The 21,529-nt window shown below is 42.5% G+C and overlaps 1 protein-coding gene across 1 annotated transcript in view; it reads left to right on the top strand.

Moving 5' to 3' along the window:
* The first annotated feature begins 31 nt into the window (after positions 1-31).
* CCDC6 (coiled-coil domain containing 6) overlaps positions 32-21,529 on the top strand; it is a 39,631-nt gene continuing 18,133 nt past the window's right edge. Inside the window, exons 1-2 of the mRNA XM_035138100.2 lie at positions 32-530; positions 16,000-16,149. Coding sequence (XP_034993991.1) covers positions 249-530; positions 16,000-16,149 — 432 coding nt within the window. The 5' untranslated portion in view covers positions 32-248. The remainder of the gene's footprint in view (positions 531-15,999; positions 16,150-21,529) is intronic.

Consider the following 21,529-nt stretch of genomic DNA (forward strand, 5'->3'; position numbering starts at 1 on the left):
GAAGCGGGCAGCTCCCTTCTTGGAGCCGAGCGAGAGCGGCTTATTCGGCGCGGACGGAGCGTGCGCCAGCCTCTCGTCGCTTGCTCGGCCCAGGCGGTGAGCTTCGGCCGCCGACCCCGCCTCCGTGCCTCGCAGCAGCAGCAACAGCACAGCCGCCGCAGCCCGAGAGGCGGGCAGACGAGCAGGAAAGCGCGCTGAGGTGTGTGCAACAGCAGCAGCAGGAGCCGCCGCCTCCCCAGGGCCGGGGCATGGCCGACAGCGCCAGCGAGAGCGACACGGACGGCGCGGGAGGCAGCGGCGGCGGTCCGGGGGTGTCTCTTCCCGGCTGCCCGGCGGGGCCTGGCTCCTCGGGGGGCAGCAAAGCGGGCGGCATCGTGATCTCGCCGTTCCGGCTGGAGGAGCTGACGAACCGCCTGGCGTCGCTGCAGCAGGAGAACAAGGTGCTCAAGATCGAGCTGGAGACCTACAAGCTCAAGTGCAAAGCGCTGCAGGAGGAGAACCGCGACCTGCGCAAGGCCAGCGTCACCATCGTGAGTGCGGGAGGGCCGGGCAGGGCGTTACAGGAGCAAGCGGGGCTCGACCCCCTTCGCCTCCCCCCCCCCCACGCGAGGCACCCTCTCCCTGTCCTCAGGAAGGCCCGCCGCTCGCCTCTTCACCTGGGAGTTGGCGGAGGGGAGGCGCCGGCGGGGCCCGCCTCAGGTGGGGCTTCGGAGGGCCTCGCCTTGGGAGGGTTCCGGGTGGAAGGGCTGGCGAGGCGCCGGGGGAAGGGCGGGGGAAGGTGGAGGCCCAGCTGGGAGGGCTCCGGGCTTTCCCGCGCCTCCGTCCCCTTTCCTCGCCTGCGCGCTTTTCCCCCACGCGCGAGCTGCTGCTTTTAGCCACCTTTGCCCTGGCAGACAGCTCGATCCTGCGCCTACTCCGAAGGAGGTCCTGCCGAGTTGAGTGCACTCAGGATTGCATCTCGGAACAGCTCTGAGCCATAATCTGAGTCGAGCCTTCTCGGTATTTGAACATGGGCAGCAGCCACGCCAACGGGCCCCTGGTGGCAGCCGTCTTTATTTTCGTTTCGCTCGCCAGGAGTTGCTCTCCACATGTTTTGGAGAGGGAATGGGGCTCTCTTCTCTGCTCCGCCTGCTGCCGGCATGCATGTCTATTGCACACAGTTGTTGTGTCGTCGTCGTCGTTGTCTTCTGTTGGAATGGCTGGGTTGTGATTCTTTGCATTCACACCTGAGCGAAGGGATGGCGTTGGAGATGGTGGCTGCCCAAAACGTGGTTCAGAATGAACAAGGTGCTCCGTTTAAGTTGCAGCGTTAGAATCTCAGATATATAAGCTAAGTGCCAAATGGCTCCTTAAACCAGGGCTGCCGTTGCCAAAATGGAACGCCTAGTTGCCGTTTAGGGGCCAGGTGGTCCTGAAAGCCGAATTTCTCAATATGGCTTTTTGGTTGCTGAAATTCATTCTGATTGTGCAGATAAAATATAGCAGGAAGATATAGCTGTTTTCACTCATGTGTGAAAACAGTCAAGATCCAAGGATTCCCAGACATGCACCTCCAGATGGTGGAGATGTCAGGCGTCATCCTGGCTCCCGAGCAACTTCACTTAATCGCAAGTGGCCAATAGCCAGATGCAAAATGCACCTGGCGAATTTTGAATGCTGGCAAGTTGGTAGGAGGAATGAAAAGCAAGGAAGGCATTATGTGTGGGTACAGCGAGGAATAGAAGAAGTGTGGAGCTAGATGAGTGGTGGACTTCAGGTATTGCACACCTTTATACATGATCTTTCTATAGTTTTTATAAATTGTTTTGCCAGACGTTGGACAATGCCCATTGGGCTAGATGTCCATTTTATTATTCTATTCTGTATCCCACTTTTTTCTTCCAATGAGCTCTAAGTGGTATACAAGCAACTCCCATTTGCACAGGCGTTGTGTTCCAGGTCATTGGCATGTCAGTGGTCACACATAAACCCATTCTGCTCCCCTCCAGGCCCGAAAGCGGCATATATGTTAGCAGTCACGCATCAATTGGACATGTGCAAAATGGTCACCACCTGTACATGGTTCTCTCACCCCAATCCCCACAACAACCCTGTGAGGTAGATTAGACTGAGAGGCAGTGAGTGAGTAGCCCAATGCCACCTGGTGAGCTTCATGGCCACAGTGGGGATTTGAACCCTGGTCTTCTGGGTCCCAGTCTGACATTCTAACCACTAAACCACACTAGCTCATTTTATATAGCAAAACCAGATCTAGGGTGACTCAGAAAAACGGCATAGAGCAGATCTGTGTAGATGCTGGCTTGGTCACAAAACATACCAGTGGGATCAAGTTGTATTCTTTATTCTCTCTCGGATCACTGAATGGTTGCCATTGACTTGTAACAGGGGGAAATAGAAAGCTGCACTGAGAGGAAAGCCATTGCAAAAAAGGTGCCATAGGTTTGCTATGTACGGTACTTATATTCTGTGGCAGAATTGCTGGAACCGCCTTCATTGGTTTTGTGTGAGGATGTAGTCAAAAATCTAGTTACTGTGTTGCCAAAGCCCTGTTCAAACCTAACATTTGAATGCTTCCATTGAGTCGCATCAGTCTGTTATTGCTGCGCAAATGGTTCATTGGATCCAGCAATGACATTACATTGGGCAATGCTAAATATGGTGTTCCTTTCTCTAATTAAAGAGAATCAAACCTATTTGTGTGGGACCAAAGATATAATGTCTAAATCAGAATGGACACTTCCAGAGATCTGAAGTAGGATTGCCTGCCTAAAATGGCTTTGGTTCATGGAAAGAAATCAGTCTTAGCAAAATTCTATTGTTTACGGTGGATTCAGGATTCCAGCCTCTGTAAGCAGAGCTGCTTGAGAGATCATGAAAATTAGCCATAGCCTTTCTTTTGATATTTGACTTTGTATGTAGTTTGTACAGTGTGCGGAGGTGAAAAATGTACTTGAGTGCCTCCAGGTGACATCTAACGGGATTTTAGTTGTCCAAAATAGTTTGACAAGTAGGCTGCTATGATGATTATTTTACATAACTAAGCACAGTCCTGATGAGGACCCATGGGAGCTGACACAACACAAGTACTGGTGCAAGGCTGGGCTTGTAATATGCAGGGCTTCAATAATAAATATTAGGTACTGTGGCAAAATACACTAGCTTGGTTTTGTGAGCATCTATAAGTCAAGCTGGGACGCAGGTGTCACTGTGGATTAAACCACAGAGCCTAAGACTTGCCGATCGGAACATCGGCGGTTCAAATCCCCACGACGGGGTGAGCTACCGTTGTTCGGTCCCTGCTCCTGCCAACCTAGCAGTTCGAAAGCATGTCAAAGTGCAAGCAGATAAATAGGTACCATACTGCTCTAGTGGGAAGGTAAACAGCGTTTTGTGCGCTGCTCTGGTTCGCCAGAAGTGGCTTAATCATGCTGGCCACATGACCCGGAAGCTGTACGCCGGCTCCCTCGGCCACTAAAGCAAGATGAGTGCCGCAACCCTAGAGTCCGCGACTGGACCTAATGGTCAGGGGTCCCTTTACCTATAAGTCGAACCAAATATATACTGAACACAATCTCTGTTGTCTATTGTAGACACAAGCTGTTCACAAACATATTGTGTGACATTGACAATGGACAATGGTGGTATGTTCTAAGGGACCAGACTACATAGGGGACCAGTTATGTAGCATACCTGGTCTAGTTCATTGTGGAATGGACATTCCTAGGCAATCACTGACTTCCATCAGCTAGATAAAATACTATCTCGTTAGTTGAAGTTGCTGATTAGTTTGCTTTATTCAGTTCTTAAGTTTGAATACTTATTTGAGAACTGACTATCATACTGGAACATTTCACTCATTTTGAATCTATTTTGAAACTAGAAATCCTTTGGCTTAAGGGTCTACTCTAAAAGCATAGTAGTGGCATTCTCCATGGCTCTGAAATTTTGAAAACTTGGTGAGTTTGTCTTTTTGACATCCAGCCTGTCCTATAAATCAAGAGGTAAACTTGTGGTATCAATAGAAGTTTGGCTTCCTGTGTATTTCTTGGAGAATAGTTACCAAACCCAGTTAGGAAGGAGTCCCGGGTGCATCCTAGAACTAGACACAAGATACTCTTTGAACAAATGAAGATTCTTCTTGGATGCCAGTAAAATGAACAAATGATTGTTTGCTCCCTAGTAATTCTAATAAGAACGAGTCTGACAGGGATACCTCTCCCCAACAAGTTCCCTATATCAGGAAGGAATTTCCTGCCATAGGGAACCTGTGTAGATGCTCTCTGCTTATCTGGTAGACTTCCCCAAAGTCTGAGTGAAATTTTGTTTACAAAGTGCTGTGAAAGTGACCACATTTAATGGATTAAATGAATGCTTATTTGCCTGGATAGCCCTTTCAAAATAAATGATAATAGCTTGATAATATCTTGATGATGAAACGCATTAACTTCTACAGGATGCTGAATTAAATCTCCTTTTTTACTAAAAGAGAAAGTCTTCCAATCTGTGACTTCTCAAGTTTGATATTAACTAGTATGTTCATTCAAATAGTTTATGTTTATTGAGGCTTGATTGGGGCACCTGATCTGGATTCACATGGGAAAAAAGAGTAATAAGCAAGTGATATTCATTTCTTCGCTTGTTTTTATCATGATGAAACAAGTCTCTTTATAAGTTGTGGATATACTTGGGATGCTTTAAAGTTCAGTATTGGTACATACCGTACTATGTTAGGAGGCAGAAACCTCTGGGGGAAATGCCAAAATTATTTGCAATGTGACTAGAGGAGCTTATTGATGCTGATTTCAGTGAATGGCCTCAGATGCAAATCTTCACATTAAAGGTGTGTACTTTATGCAAACTAAAACCTCAAGGTAGATGTGTGCAAGTTCAAAGGGGTTATCATGATATTAAACAATTACAATCAGCAATATTTTATGTAAGAGTCTAAATATTGCATTGACCAGAGGTTTATATATGAATGGTTTTATATATTTAGAAATACAGAAGTACAGATAGTTCTGAAAAGCATACTGAAGAATATAGAAGGGTACAGCATTTCTATAGCAAGTTGTTGGCAGTCGGCCTTTTAATAGCTTTCAAAAATATCTGTAAAATGAACACTTAAATAGTTTCTGATTGTCATTGCAAGGGCAGTTTAGATACTGAAAATCAAGCTAGATACAGTAATGGGCAACATGAAAAGTAGTGTTAAATCAGTTGTGCGTCACAACTGAAGTGTTAATGTGCAAGCAGTAAAGGATTGAGTGGATGCATAAAAAAGAATAGGATGTTAATATAAGAACCATTTTATACCATTTTATGCTGTCAGTACCGTTGGGGCTTAGGGATGCTTCCCCTTTCAGTTCAGTCCTTTATTTATTATTATTATTTGGTGTTTTAAAATTTCAGGTAATGTTTTTAAAACGTAGCTGTGTATAGTTCACATTTCTTTTTGCTGTAAGATTTGAACACATTTATGAAACCAGTGGAATTTATTTGTTAATGTGAAAAGAACTGAAACTGTTTTTTTAATGTTTGTTAAGCAGAAGCAAATATTTCACTAACTTTTAGTGCTAAAGACGGCTTCCACTATTAAGTATTCAGAAGTATCCAGTAATGTAGAGGAGAATAGTTTTTTAAAAAAAATATTTGAAATTTGATGGTAGAAGAGAGTTGCCAAAACTTCTAAAAGCTGAGGCAGTCCCCCCCATCCTGCAATTAAAACTGACGGCATCTGAAGAAGTGTGCATGCACACGAAAGCTCATACCAATGACAAACTTGGTTGGTCTCTAAGGTGCTACTGGAAGGACTTTTTTTTATTTTTTGTTTCGACTACGTCAGACCAACACAGCTACCTACCTGTAACTAGTACTATGGAAGACATTCTTCTCTTGTTTACATAACTAAAAACAAAGTTCTTTGGATGTGTAAGAACTATCTGTCCTCAGAGGAGCTTTACCCCTGTGTTTATGAGTTGCTGTTCCGAGTGTGCCTCCTCTGAGAGTAGTTCTGCTGCATCTCTCTCAGTGGGGTGATTTAATGATCAAATTGCCTCAAATGCTGAGTCTGCTTAGGAGGCTCTAAGGACAAACAGTGGATCTTACTGACATGCAGGTGGCTGTCTCCTCTGTAGGTGGATACCTTTTGCTTGTGAGAGGTTACTTTTGAATGCATCTTAGCTGTTCTCTTGCGGCTCACTGGTGTGCCCCACTGGCGGAGGAAGAGGAGTGGGGGGGAGCGCACTGCCCCCGACAGCGCGATCCCGGCAGGGTTCCATTGTGGCTGCCCCGCCCTCAGGACATGCGCCAGCCCCGCCTGCTCCCCCCCCCAGTGCCAAAGCATGAAGCTCCGCCACTGGTGTGCCCAAATAGCAGTTTGAACTTTATGGGGATAATTGTGCTAGATTTAGGGGAGTTGCCTGAATTTAGGATGAGTACATATTACCTCTATTGCTTGTGTACTGTAGGATAGGTAGATCAGAATCCAATAATGTTGTTGTTGTCAGTTCACCTTCTCCGCACTACCAGGATGAGTAGCATCTCATTGTGCATTGGATTCCAAGGATGGTACCGTCAGTATACAATGGGAAATTTTGCTGCATGTATCAAGTGTTGGAGCCCATGTTAGAAATTACTATTTATTTGTATGATATGTAACAGTGTACTTAGTGTTTTTAAAAGTCCAAAGATGCCTTGAAATTTATAGTGTATTGATCTGTTTCTTACTGGAAATAGAAATCGTGGCCACAGCAAAGAACCACTCAGCCATACAGTACTTGTTTCTTGAATTGCACCCTCTCAAAACACATTCCTCCACCCTTGCACCAATTCTACATGGCAAACCGGTTTTAAAGGGGAAGTTTTAAAAAGTAGCTTGTGCTGTGGCAATGCGGGTGGGGTAGCTATCTAATCACTTTTTAAAAGAAATCACACCAAGTTAGTACAAGCATTTGGGTGTGCCACAGTAGTTCTTTGGACTTCAGCCCATTTGTGTGATTTTTGGGGGGTTATTTAATGTTGATATGGAATAAGATTTCCCTGAAAGTTACTGGTCTCTCCCCCCCCCCCAAGAATAGTTTGACATAGCTTTATACTCATAGTATAAAAAAAGACAATTGCAACTTATTTTGCGGAAGGAGCAGTGACTACATCAACTTTTGCTGGGCAAGTGGGGTATGTGAGTACACAGTGATGTGCCTTTAATTATTTTTATTTAATTTCCAGTCTATTCTGTACATCCCAGGGACCAGAAATTCACTTACTATAGCACTTCCACCTTGTTCCTTTGTAACAGGAAGCAAAATTCTGCACAAGGGGGGATTGTCACACCTATTTATGCAGATTTCTGGTGATGAGTCAATATAGGTGCAGAAGGATCCTGCAGGTGAGATACCCAGAACTGGGACTGCACTGTTGATACAAACTGGAAAATGAGTTGTAAAATGCCTTTGTGGTCAGAGGTGCACAGTACAGCAATGGAAAATAATCTACAATGGCAAGTCATGGCAAGAAGCTAGGAATATTTGCTTAGTTTTTGGTTTCTGTTAACTATGACAACTCGGGACCTTAAAGCAAAGCTGTTATTAAACTAGGTTCCTGGTGGAAGTCAATAATATGGCATTCTTTCGTTCAGATGTTTAGTTTCATTTTCTTCATTATTATTATTATTATTATTATTATTTTATTTTATTTAGACTCCCTGATTAGATTTATTATGCAGAATGTTAGTTTTGATCCTCCTGCATTTGAGTATGTACACGTTTAGTTGTTGCTTCTTCCTAATAAGTGTTGCAATAAGATGCTTGCTGTTCAAGGTTTTCTGCTTTCTGAGAAAGGAGGCTTGCGCTTGTCTCTTGAGAGCGTGGCAGAAGAGATAGATATGAATGTTAAGGCACTCCATCTTTTTCTTAGTTAATGAAACGGGCAACTCTTTGGGCAACTCATCCTAAGTGCACTCCATGATGAAATTGTTAAATGGTTTTGGATGTTCCGGTGAAACAGCCAAAGCTGGGCATAACCACTTCCAGCTGCAGAAGAGATTTGAGACTCTAGTGACAAGTTGGAATCCTGGAGTAGGCCTACTCCCAGACTATGAATCCGTTCATTCAACTCCTCGCAGAACAGTTTGCTCCCCTAATTCCTGGACTTGGGGGCCATCCACCCACAGGACCTCCATCTTGTCAGCTTTCAGCCGTTTAATTGGCCCCGGTCCAGCCCATTACTGCTTCCAGACACAAGTTCAACACCTGCATAGCACCTCCAGATTGAGATAAAATGGAGAGATAAAACTGAGTGCCAGCAGCACAAAGCTTCTGTGCTCCCAACTCCACATATGATAGCACCCAACTATTTCATATAGATGTTGAATAACATTTAAAACAGAATGGATCCTTGTGAAGACCCCAAGCTGAAAAGCCATGGAGCCAAGTAACTTTCTCTAGTTGCTCTGAAATAATAGCAACTTTCAGCAAATTGAGGGGCATAGTTAAATCTTTTTTCCTCTCTTCATTGACATGTTTTCCCTCTCCCTCCCTCCCTCCCTCCCTCCCTCTCTTTGTTGTTGTTGCTCATTCAAATTTGTCCTGTTAGACAAAAGAAGCAAAGGTAGCCTTCTTTCCCTTTCTGTTTCATGATACTGTATTGCTGACTGCAGAGCATTATTTTAGTAACTGTATACTCCATCCATAGAGCAAAATAGAGTGGAATTTCAGAGAGAACCTGGAAGAATGCCAACAAGTAAGAGGTGGGAGTGACTCAACAGAACAGTTAAACAAATATGGTAATTTGTAACTGTGTTCTTATTTATACGTACTTCCCACATGTAGTGGAACTATAATTGCTCTCTGCTTGCTGCTACCGTAGACACAGGACAGAAATGTTAATTATTAAAGCTGATGAATATCTTGCAACTTAGAGTGAAGATCGTGCATATCTTACCTGTAGTTATGCGTGTTCTATAGCCACCTAAGTTGAATTGAAACTTGCTTCTTTTCTCTGGGAAACTGAAAAGAACAGCCATGCATGGATTATGTTAGGCAAGGCAAAAGGTATGTGACAAAGATCAAATGATCCAGTTAATTAAAAGTGTCAGTATAGTCAAGTCACAAAGGGAAAAGGTCTTTAATAAAATGGAATCATTTATATATATGAAGAGATCACCGCAGGAGGGGAGACATGAGAGTGAAATGAAAATATTCCAAGGCTACACTCCAAAGAGTCTATTTAAGTGCACCACAGGGCTTCTGTGTGCTTCTCCATCTCTGTTGGCTGCCAGTCCATTACTCGGACCAAATCAAAGCCTTGGTATTAACCTTAAAGTCTTGAACAGCTTTAGGTCAAGTTACCTGAAGGATTGTTTCAAGGATTGATTGCTTTTTAATGCTGTTTTTCTATAGGTTGCAGATTGTGGCTATAATTTTTATTGTGATTACCTGTAAAGGTTTTGCCTTGTATTAATTTTTATGGCTTTTAAATTGTCTTGTTCACCACCCAGAGAATTTTTGGATGAGTAATTGAGTAGTATACAATGTTTAATACATAGAAATAAATCTTCCATGTCATATCACAAACTGTTTTCAAAACTCGCCTGCAGTGGAGCTGGGATGCACTTGTGAAACCAGGTTGGGCACACAGGGTTACTAAACCTGTGAATGTGATTCTTTCTTTCCAAACCAGGAGCTATGGCTAATTATGGTTTATCCAAACAAGCCAGGATCAAAACGGTGGTTTGATCTTGGCTTGTTTGGGCAAACCATAGCAAAAGCTAATCAGACTTTAACCTCTTTAAAATGGAACCAGATGCTTCCCATGTTTTTCTCGCCGCCATGCTAAAGAATGAGAAGGGAGTGCACAAGCACAAGGCTATGAGCACAGGACTATGATTTAGTGCTGTGTCCAAAGGCAACCTTATGTAATTCACAGTTTGTAAAAATTAAATGCAGGCAGGCAGCATTGCAAAGCAAGGCAAATGCATCTACAGAGCTAGTAGGGGAAGCTAGTGTTACTTCAACAGATTGGACTTCATTGAAGTCTTCAAATCAGTATGAATTTCTTCCATTGGAAAAATACAAAGTAATAAATACATCACATGATTTGGCTTTAGACATCAGACACCCAAAATGAAGCATTGTGAAAAAGAAATGATAGAAACTACTTTTGTGACTTCACAAACTTTTTTTTCTAAGCACAGAGTGTTCAAAGCTTATTCCGACAGATAGCACAACCAATATGCTAGAATCAAGTTGCAAGTTTCTCCAACTTGTTTGCACACCCTATTTTTCTGTATTTTGCAATACAAATTAGCTCCAGTTTCAGCCAGTGGGGGTGCCAGCTATTCTGCCAAACCTGCTGTTTCAAGTATGATTGTGCACTATTCTAGAGCACACTTGGCTCACCTACGGTTCCATGCACCACTGGCAGTTTTTCCTGTACCCTACTGAAGCGAAGAGCTCTCAGCAATACAGTGAAGGAGAGGAAACCTCTGTTGGTTGCCTAACTATGTCACACAGCCAATCCACACAGGTCCTCTTTCTCTTTTCTAAGCATGCTACAACTCAACCACCCCTCCATTTGTGTCACTGTTTTGCATTATAAAAGCATAATTTCCCCAAAAAAGCACAACTTTCTTCATCTTGTTTTGCCAGTTGTGCATGTTTTGTACTACCTTAAGAAGCTTAGTATAGTCAATATTATTTCTAGGACCAGCTCCTTATAAGAGAAAAGAGTGTTGAAAGCTCATGGTGCTTTGTACTAATCTGCTTATATTTACAAATGTGCACAAACAAATGGATAAAACACACAAACATACTCGGTTAGAGTCACAGTTGCAGCCCCCTTTGCCTCTCTAGAATTATCGCAATCATCCAGCCAGCCAACTCTAGGCTGCTTCTGTTCTGCAAACTTTGTGAAAAGAAGAAGAAAATAATAATAATCGTGCCAAACTAAAACTGGATTGAGTTCTCACCAGAGCAGTATGAGTCACATCAATGCCTGGAACAACCTAATGATCCATTAATGCCATGTTCAAAGCTCACCAAGCACAGGGTGGATGTCATAATAGGCCAGCAAACTTGACAACCCAGTAATAATTTTTGAAACTGCATTTTATATTCCCACCACCACAAAACACACAGGCTATAATCTGAAAACGAAAAACTGCAGTTAGGTGAATATGGAAGCGGCTCCTTCCGTTCTCCCCCTTGGCATCTGTGCCAAGCACCATTATCTGATAGATTTGTGTGTGGCATTAAATTGGGATTTTAACAATTGCTCCATTCCAAAGCCTGAGATCTGATTTAAAACAAGATAAAAAATATTGTAAACCTACATACATCTGCAGCTGAAATCTGAAAACACACCCACACCCAAAAAAGAGCCAGTTGAAAAGCTAGTTTTATATTATCTATAAAGGAATTTCTATGATATGGGTGATTATTTGATATTTTTTAAAAATCATTTTTAGGTGTATCTTGCATGGTACAATAAATGTGGATTTGGAGGGCATTTTCTGCTTTTGTCTCCTCAGTGGTTCCCATTTTGCATATTGAGATTGGGAGAGAACTGATATCTGAAACCATTTTATCTTCATCTCAAAATGGCAATGTGTCATATGTGCCAGTAAACAAGTCTTGTTTTTTTTAAGCAACATGGTGCCAGTGGCAGGCAAAGCTTCATTGCCTTTCTACTGCCTCAGGCCAAGTAGCATTGCGAATTATGTTTGGGTGTTCAGTAAACCAGTCCAACTGAAGTTTGTATGAAACTGTAGGTAGAAACGTTTTTTATTAATATATTTTATTAGGTTATTTTTTAATTTTTACAAAATAACAAAAGCCAGCAAGGGAGAAAACATGAGTTGGGAGGATGGTGTCTAGACCAATAGCAAAATATCCATGCGTGGGTGCCTGTCCATAACCATATGGGTAAGGGTGTAAAAGTAATAAGTTCAGTTTATACGTTGAATGCTGTAAGGCAAAGTGGCTAACCTGGGGCGTTCACATTTTATTGGACCATAATTCTAGTCATCCCTGACTACTAGCTACAGTTTTTAAGCATAAGAAACAGATTGTTCCATTAACATGATGATAACAGTTGCACAATTATAACACTGAAGTAATCATGGGTTGTGAATTACCAGTGGCAGCAACAATGGCTCTCATAAGTCTTAACTGAGCGGCCAATGCACACTCACCACCACATGGGAAGTGCCCACAAAATGGTTACATGAAGCATATAATTGCTGTTATTTTATGCAGTTGTCAACCACAATGATGGCATCTGTCTCCTAGTGTCATCTGTGGTGAGCCCTACCACTTCCGAGCCTGCCTTTCTTGACATCCCTAGCAAGCTATCTAGACTCAGTCTGTGGTTTGATTGACTATAGTCCTAGGTCTACTAGGAAGATTATGTTCACACCTTCATGAGCTTGGAAAATGGTTTGTCTATCCATCTGTCCTCTATAGGTTTGATTATCTCTTGAGATATCATTTTCAGGCTTGGCAGAATGGTCCCCAAATTGGGGGCAGTGGTCTTCGTTGCCATTTGGATGCCGGACAGCATTTTGAATCAAGATGGGAATCTGCAACCACACTTTGGCATGGCTCTCCCCATTTTCTGGGCTAGGTTCAGCTGCCTCTTGAGATACTGTTGCCAAACTTGGCACAAAATTTCCTGAAGTGAAGGTGGGGGACTTTTCTGCCATTTGGGCACTGAGCACCACTTTGAATCAAGATGAGAGACCAAAACATTACTTTGACGTGACTTCACCGGATTTTTGGCATAATGAATCCAAACTCACAAATTACACTATCCATTTAAAAATCACAATCTTTTTGGTTTTCAAAAAGCATGACATACAAGCAGCCAATGCGACCTTATTTTATTATCAAACTTCTCTAGCTTTTAGATCACGTGTTTAGAATATATGTAGGCGCCATCAGGTCACCAGTGTCCATGCCTCCTTTTGTTTTATTATAATAGAGATATATCAAGCTTGAAATTCTGCTTATGTGTTGGAGAATGGTGAATCACTGTCCTTCATGTGTTTAGTACATAACTTAGCAATGTCAAATAGCCTTGAAAACAAAGCAAAAAAGTGCTGCTTCTGTATTTTTAGGCAAGGATTTTTTCTTTCTGCAGTGTAAAGTAGAAATGCTCCCCCCCCCATTCACAATTTGCAGGGGGGGGGGGTTGGAAAAATAATGTTATTCTAATGTGACAGAAAAAGCTGGAGTTACTTGTTCTCATTTGCAGTGATATTCAACCTCAGAGACTTGAGTTCAAGGTTTTGCTTTCCTCTGTTTGCCAATTTAAATGTTTTTAGAAAATGAGAAATTTACTTGTTGTGAAAGAAAGAGAAGCAGCTAAACTTGGATTTCACAACTAGCCAGTCACCTAATGGATTTTTATTTCATTTCTCCTACCCTCTAAAAATAGAACTCACTTTGCTGTTCACTACTGTAGGTGTTGGTATGAGTATGATCATTCACTGCTTAAAGTGAAAAGTTACTGCATTCTGAGCAATAATCCTTTGACCATGCTTGGTTAATTATAGGACATGGGAGTGCTCCTGTAATTAAGGCACATAGCAAAAACACGGTGCTGTCGTTGTACGCCTGAGCCATCATAAGCAACTTTTAAGAGCGGGAGCACAGATCTCTTGGTGGAAAAACTGACATTTCCCAATCACTGTAGGTGTTCTCACACCTTTCCTTCACACACACACACACACACACACACACACACACACACACACACACCAGACTTTAATTCCCCCCTCCCATTGATACTAATAGGAGGGATGACAAGTACACTATCACCAGGGCTGATGTAATTTTTAGCTCTTTAGAGGAGAGTGTCAGGAAAACAAGGGGCCTTTGGATCCAAAACATCTCCTGATCAACACCATGTTTCTGATGCTGCTAACTTGTCTCCAGAGCACTGGTATTAATAGAGCAATGGTGGCAGAGCTTCCTTTTGCAATGGGGATGCTTTTGCCTATAGAGAGGGCAATGCATCCTGTGGCCTCTCAGACACCCTCCCAGATAGCTGATGATTGCTTCAATTAAGTTCTTCACTTTGAAATAATATACCACTGTTTAAAGTGGTATTGTTTGTAATATATTTATAGTGCTGTATAAACTACTGAAAGCACAGGGTGTAGTAAGACTCAGAAGCATACCGGGTCAATTCCCATTTATGCCTCAGTGCTGTGTCTCACTCTGTTAGATGAATGTGCATAGAATTGCAGCCATAATCTTTTATAGGGGTACCTTGGTTTAAGTACACAATTGGTTCCAGAAGTCTGTACTTAACCTGAAGCGAACTTTCCCATTGAAAGTAATGGAAAGTGGATTAATCTGTTCCAGACGGGTCCACGGAGTACTCAACCTGAAACGTACTTAACCCGAAGTATGAGTGTAATTGGTTCTGGAAGTCCATACTTAACCTGAAGCGTAGTTAACCTGAAGCAAACTTTCCCATTGAAAGTAATGGAAAGTGGATTAATCCGTTCCAGACAGGTCCGTGGAGTACTTAAACTGAAAGTACTCAAACCGAAGCGTACTTAAACCGAGGTATGACTGTACTTCGTCTTTTTGCTGGCCTGGGGTCGCTGCACATTTTGCAACAACCCCAGTGTGGCCCCACTCTTGTGCTTGCTGTTGTTGTTGAATAGCGAATTACTAATTGCCCTGTTTTTTTATATATATCCTTTGTTGAATTTGTGCTCTGAGAAAATGTGTGAATAACAGTTAAGTATTGCTGAGACCAAGTGTTTAGGTGTTCTACTGGATTACTGAAGGTTTTTGTCTTGTCTTATTTGCAGTAGCATTCACATTACATTTTGATCTTCAGTATTTTCTCTCTCTCCAGATACCTTTGTGCATTGTTGTGTCAGTTTCTCAGATAGGGAACAGGTATGAATCAGATGGTGAATCTTCCCCAAGAGCACACATAAATCCTGCAGTAGACTGGAAACTGAAGTCTCTAGAGGCCCAATCCAGTTCTGTAAACACCAAGCAAACCTTCCCCTTGATCTTTCTGAACTCTCTGGATCCTAATGCAAGTGTTACTGCTTAGGGCTGTGAAAATTTGCAATTGTGTTTAAAACATGCACACTGGGGCCTTTATTTGTAATGTAATTTCTGAAACTTCATTATGTACTGTAGAAGTTGACTATACATAGAAAACAGGTACCGTATTCCTTTTAATATGTTTCATTTGTTGTTTCTCCTTGCTTTTTTTTGAGCCAGCTGCTGATAAATGTGGACCAAAGAATTGATGTTTTAAAATCCTGGCGCCTGTATTGTGTGTGGTGTGTGTCCTGTATAAAGGTGATGAAGGATCTCTGACTCCGCAAGTAGTCAAGAGACCCGCTGTCACTTCTTCACATCCCCATTCCTTTTATATACATGGCTTCGTTGTATATTAAAATCACCTTTACTCTCCTAAGGGCTTGCATTTTGTGAGGGCTAAAAATAGTCACACACTGGTTTGGTCATTGCACGGCATTGGCTAAAACTTCTGCTTACAGATCTGCTTTGCTTTTTATAGGAAAGCCCACTGTCTGTTTGGGAACTTAAGAAAACAAACAAAGCTGACCACACCCAGGAATCTATTAAATCTATGCATAACTCACTTGGGTTCGTTTATACGGCCCAATCACCATCAGTCCGCACAGAGCTAGGCACGGTTTGCCCACTGGTGCAGAAATGTGTGCATTACTTCTTGCTGTTCTGCGGTTCTCTGGATAAGAACTTGGGTAATGTGGGTTTTATGGGTAGTGCTGCTGTTTCGCATCGCTTTGAATCTAATGAAAGTGGGGGCAGAGCAACAGCATTTTTTTCTTTTGGTGCCCAGTGCCTTTCCAGGCTAAGTAGCAAAAGAAAGGACTGAGCAGAGAAACATTTTGGGTACAATCCAGTTCATTGCTGGTAACTTGGATCATTTCATTTTGTGGTTTCTGGTTTTATTTTTTTAAAAAAAGACATGTTTCTCTTACAGCAAGCAAGGGCAGAGCAAGAAGAGGAATTTATCAGTAATACACTGTTTAAGAAGATTCAAGCTTTGCAGAAGGAGAAGGAGACACTTGCAGTGAACTATGAAAAAGAGGAAGAATTTCTCACTAATGAGCTTTCAAGGAAGCTGATGCAGGTATGTAAAGTTTCAGCTTGACTTTTCAGACCCAAAAGGGAAAGGGTGAAAAAAACACTTACCAGATGATTCAGGTGAGGCACTATTACGAAAGTCATAGCTTCAAAAATTGTGGGTGGTATTCAACTAAATAATTGCACTTGTGTAAGGACTAGTCGTGTCCGACTCTTCGTGACCCCATGGACCATAGCACGCCAAGACAGGAGTGCCTGGCGTGCTATGGTCCATGGGGTCACGAAGAGTCGGACACGACTAAACGACTAAACAACAACAAAAGACTGACATTGGCACAACAGGACATCTCCCCCTCACTATATGTATGTCCTGCACCATCGCCAGATCTGCTCCTGAGAGTTGAGGGAACATCCAGAACCTATTTAGGCGGCATGTTGTGGGTACAAAGGTGCAAACCGTTCCATTACACAAGGAGAAATCCTTGTAATGATGGAACTGGAGGACATTGAATAAAACCCTGTAGTTTGAAATCTTTAAAACCCAGTAGTTTGAAATCTTTAAATGAGAAATGACATGTAACTGAGAAAGACCTCTTAGGTAAGCATGCATGTTGTTGTTGTTTAGTCGTTTAGTCGTGTCCGACTCTTCGTGACCCCATGGACCATAGCACGCCAGGCACTCCTGTCTTGCACTGCCTCCCGTAGTTTGGTCAAACTCATGTTCGTAGCTTCGAGAACACTGTCCAACCATCTTGTCCTCTGTCGTCCCCTTCTCCTAGTGCCCTCAATCTTTCCCAACATCAGGGTCTTTTCCAAGGATTCTTCTCTTCTCATGAGGTGGCCAAAGTATTGGAGCCTCAGCTTCACGATCTGTCCTTCCAGGGAGCACTCAGGGCTGATTTCCTTAAGAATGGATAGGTTTGATCTTCTAGCAGTCCATGGGACTCTCAAGAGTCTCCTCCAGCACCATAATTCAAAAGCATCAATTCTTCGGCGATCAGCCTTCTTTATGGTCCAGCTCTCACTTCCATACATCACTACTGGGAAAACCATAGCTTTAACTATACGGACCTTTGTCGGCAAGGTGATGTCTCTGCTTTTTAAGATGCTGTCTAGGTTTGTCATTGCTTTTCTCCCAAGAAGCAGGCGTCTTTTAATTTCGTGACTGCTGTCACCATCTGCAGTGATCAAGGAGCCCAAGAAAGTAAAATCTCTCACTGCCTCCATTTCTTCCCCTTCTATTTGCCAGGAGGTGATGGGACCAGTGGCCATGATCTTGGTTTTTTTGATGTTGAGCTTCAGACCATATTTTGCGCTCTCCTCTTTCACCCTCATTAAAAGGTTCTTTAATTCCTCCTCACTTTCTGCCATCAAGGTTGTGTCATCTGCATATCTGAGGTTGTTGATATTTCTTCCGGCAATCTTAATTCCTGCTTGGGATTCATCTAGTCCAGCCTTTCGCATGATGAATTCTGCATATAAGTTAAATAAGCAGGGAGACAATATACAACCTTGTCGTACTCCTTTCCCAATTTTGAACCAATCAGTTGTTCCATATCCAGTTCTAACTGTAGCTTCTTGTCCCACATAGAGATTTCTCAGGAGACAGATGAGGTGATCAGGCACTCCCATTTCTTTAAGAACTTGCCATAGTTTGCTGTGGTCGACACAGTCAAAGGCTTTTGCATAGTCAATGAAGCAGAAGTAGACGTTTTTCTGGAACTCTCTAGCTTTCTCCATAATCCAGCGCATGTTTGCTATTTGGTCTCTGGTTCCTCTGCCCTTTCGAAATCCAGCTTGCACTTCTGGGAGTTCTCGGTCCACATACTGCCTAAGCCTGCCTTGTAGAATTTTAAGCATAACCTTGCTAGCGTGTGAAATGAGCGCAATTGTGCGGTAGTTGGAGCATTCTTTGGCACTGCCCTTCTTTGGAATTGGGATGTAGACTGATCTTCTCCAATCCTCTGGCCATTGCTGAGTTTTCCAAACTTGCTGGCATATTGGGTGTAGCACCTTAACAGCATCATCTTTTAAAATTTTAAATAGTTCAGCTGGAATATCATCACTTCCACTGGCCTTGTTATTAGCAGTGCTTTCTAAGGCCCATTTGACTTCACTCTCCAAGATGTCTGGCTCAAGGTCAGCAACCACACTACCTGGGGTGTACGAGACCTCCATATCTTTCTGGTATAATTCCTCTGTGTATTCTTGCCACCTCTTCTTGATGTCTTCTGCTTCTGTTAGGTCCTTACCACTTTTGTCCTTGATTATGGTAATCTTTGTACGAAATGTTCCTTTCATATCTCCAATTTTCTTGAACAGATCTCTGGTTTTCCCCATTCTATTGTTTTCCTCTATTTCTTTGCATTGCTCATTTAAGAAGACCCTCTTATCTCTCCTTGCTGTTTTTCGGAAATCTGCATTCAGTTTCCTGTATCTTTCCCTATCTCCCTTGCATTTTGCTTGCCTCCTCTCCTCCGCTATTCGTAAGGCCTCGTTGGACAGCCATTTTGCCTTCTTGCATTTCCTTTTCCTTGGGATGGTTTTCGTTGCTGCCTCCTGTATAATGTTACGAGCCTCCATCCATAGTTCTTCAGGCACTCTGTCCACCAAATCTAAATCCTTAAACCTGTTCCTCACTTCCACTGTGTATTCATAAGGGATTTGATTCAGATTGTATCTTACTGGCCCAGTGGTTTTTCCTACTTTCTTCAGTTTAAGCTGGAATTTTGCTATAAGAAGCTGATGATCTGAGTTACAGTCAGCTCCAGGTCTTGTTTTTGCTGACTGTATAGAGCTTCTCCATCTTTGGCTGCAGAGAATATAATCAATCTGATTTCGATGCTGCCCATTTGGTGATATCCATGTGTAGAGTCGTCTCTTGTGTTGTTGGAAAAGAGTGTTTGTGATGACCAGCTTGTTCTCTTGACAGAACTCTATTAGCCTTTGCCCTGCTTCGTTTTGAACTCCAAGGCCAAACTTGCCAGTTGTTCCTTTTATCTCTTGATTCCCTACTTTAGCATTCCAATCCCCTGTAATGAGAAGAACATCCTTCTTTGGTGTCATTTCTAGAAGGTGTTGTAGGTCTTCATAGAATTGGTCAATTTCACTTTCTTCAGCACCGGTAGTTGGTGCATAAACTTGGATTACTGTGATGTTAAAAGGTCTGCCTTGGATTCGTATCGAGATCATTCTGTCATTTTTGAGATTGCATCCCATTACAGCTTTTGCCACTCTTTTGTTGACTATGAGGGCCACTCCATTTCTTCTACAGGATTCTTGCCCACAGTAGTAGATATGATAGTCACCCGAACTGAATTCACCCATTCCCTTCCATTTTAGTTCACTGATGCCCAGGATGTCGATATTTATTCTTGTCATCTCATTTTTGACCACATCCAGCTTACCTCTATTCATGGTTCTTACATTCCAGGTTCCTATGCAATATTTTTCTTTACAGCATCGGACTTTCCTTTCGCTTCCAGGCATATCCGCAACTGAGCGTCCTTTCGGCTTTGGCCCAGCCGCTTCATCAGCTCTGAATCTACTTGCATGCATGGGATTGGGCTATAAACTAATAAATGAGCTTAGTTGTGCATGTTTAGTAAGTCTCACCAAGTTCAGTAGTGCTTACTAGAGAATAAATGTGCATAGGATAGCAACTTAACTTTGCAACTTGAGGAGGGTATGGAATAATACCGGTAGGGTCAGTGAGGGATATGGCCTGGGTAGTGACATGCCTTAGGGAGTGACAAGGCACAAAACCACATACACCAACCCCCACAAGCCTGAAGTTCCCCAGCCCTGGTTTAAAGTTACCATAATCCAGTCTCTAAAGCCAGCAGGTGACGGCAAAGGTGAAATGAACACGTGGGCACAATCTTGTTCTCAGCTAAATCAACCATGGCTTAAGCTGAAATTGTTATATTTGAACTAACCCACATGTTATATCTTTGACTCTATCATGAAAGAGAATACGTGTGAGCTAGGGATGTTGCATGTTCTGAATGTTGTATTCTTGTACCATTTCCTTTGATGTTTTTCCTTTAAAACATTAAAGATTAAACTCCTTTCCTCCCAGGCATAAGAACAGCCATGCTGGATCAGATCAACAGCTCCAGGGCATTTTGTTCTCAAGATGGCAAATCAGTTGCCTGGGGACATGAGACCGATAGCCTCCTCCCTTTTGCCACTATGAAAATTACTGAGAGAAACTCTGGAATTCTAAGCTACAGGATGCCCAAACATGTAAACACAGAATTTGCTTAATTTACAGCATCTGAGAATATTTTCTAAATCTTTCTCAAGGTAGTGGGCTCTTTGTGTCCTACTCTCTATGGCATGATCACTCAAGCAGATTTCCAATGTCCCTGATTGCTGCTACATCATGCCATTGCAAAAACAGTTAACAAAGCAGCTGTCTCTTATCGCCTGCACACATGCATTGTTCAACTTTTGCCTTCCACTGTGTAGGGACTTAGACTTGTGTATTCAAAGAGGCATCTGGAAAAGGCTTCCAGAAGGTTTTTTCAGCACACTGTAAATACAAAAGCTAACAGCCAGTGTGAGAGCTATAGATCTCCTGTTAGCAGCTTGGCAAGAATTCCCCACATCAGCATGATTTGCTTTGTTGTAAGAAACACACTGATGTATCAGCTTTTCAGTTTTAGTGTAGGAAGGTATTGATTTTAAATACTCTTCAAACCTGACAGCTTAATTTAAAAGTAAAGTATGCTTTCACGTGCAAGAGGAACATTTACTTAGACCCACCTCCTGTGAGAACATATTTTTTACAGTAGCATGTCATAACACACTATGCTAGCCTGGGCTGCAAAATGCCTGGATGTTGCTTTTAGTAATACTCTGTACTTATTTATTGGCCATGTAAAGGCACTTTGTTCAATTAGGTTTATGTAGCACAGTAATTGGTTCCATAGATAATGCGCTGCAGAAACACAGTGTGGGGGGAAATACCCTATTAGCAGACATCTTGGAATAGACTGTACTTGTCAGAAGAAAAGCTTTTAGAGAGAGACTGATGATGTAGAGCAAAACCTTAATAGGCCCCTGCCTGTTTGGTTAGGTATTCAGTGGGTCAGAGTGGTTTGGTTAGGTGTTTCTCAGTGCACTTAAAAGAGCTGAAGTCTGTCCCATTCTTCCCAGACTGCAAAAAGTTAGCTAGCTCTTTTGTGTCATTAACAGTATGTAGAAGCTGTTCCAGTTCAGCTGATCATTTGAGGCTTCATAAACTATTGAGTGCTGGTGAATAGATGCTGGTGCTGAGTGCTCTTCCATTACCCTCCCCTTCCTCCAGTCGCACACCAGCTTTAATTGTTGCTTTCCTAACCTTATGCTATCCCTTCAGCAATCCCTTCAACAAATTAATAATAATAATAATAATAATAATAATAATAATAATAATATAA

The sequence above is a fragment of the Zootoca vivipara genome, chromosome 5, assembly GCF_963506605.1.
Source record: "Zootoca vivipara chromosome 5, rZooViv1.1, whole genome shotgun sequence".
In the NCBI taxonomy this organism is placed as follows: Eukaryota; Metazoa; Chordata; class Lepidosauria; order Squamata; family Lacertidae; genus Zootoca; species Zootoca vivipara.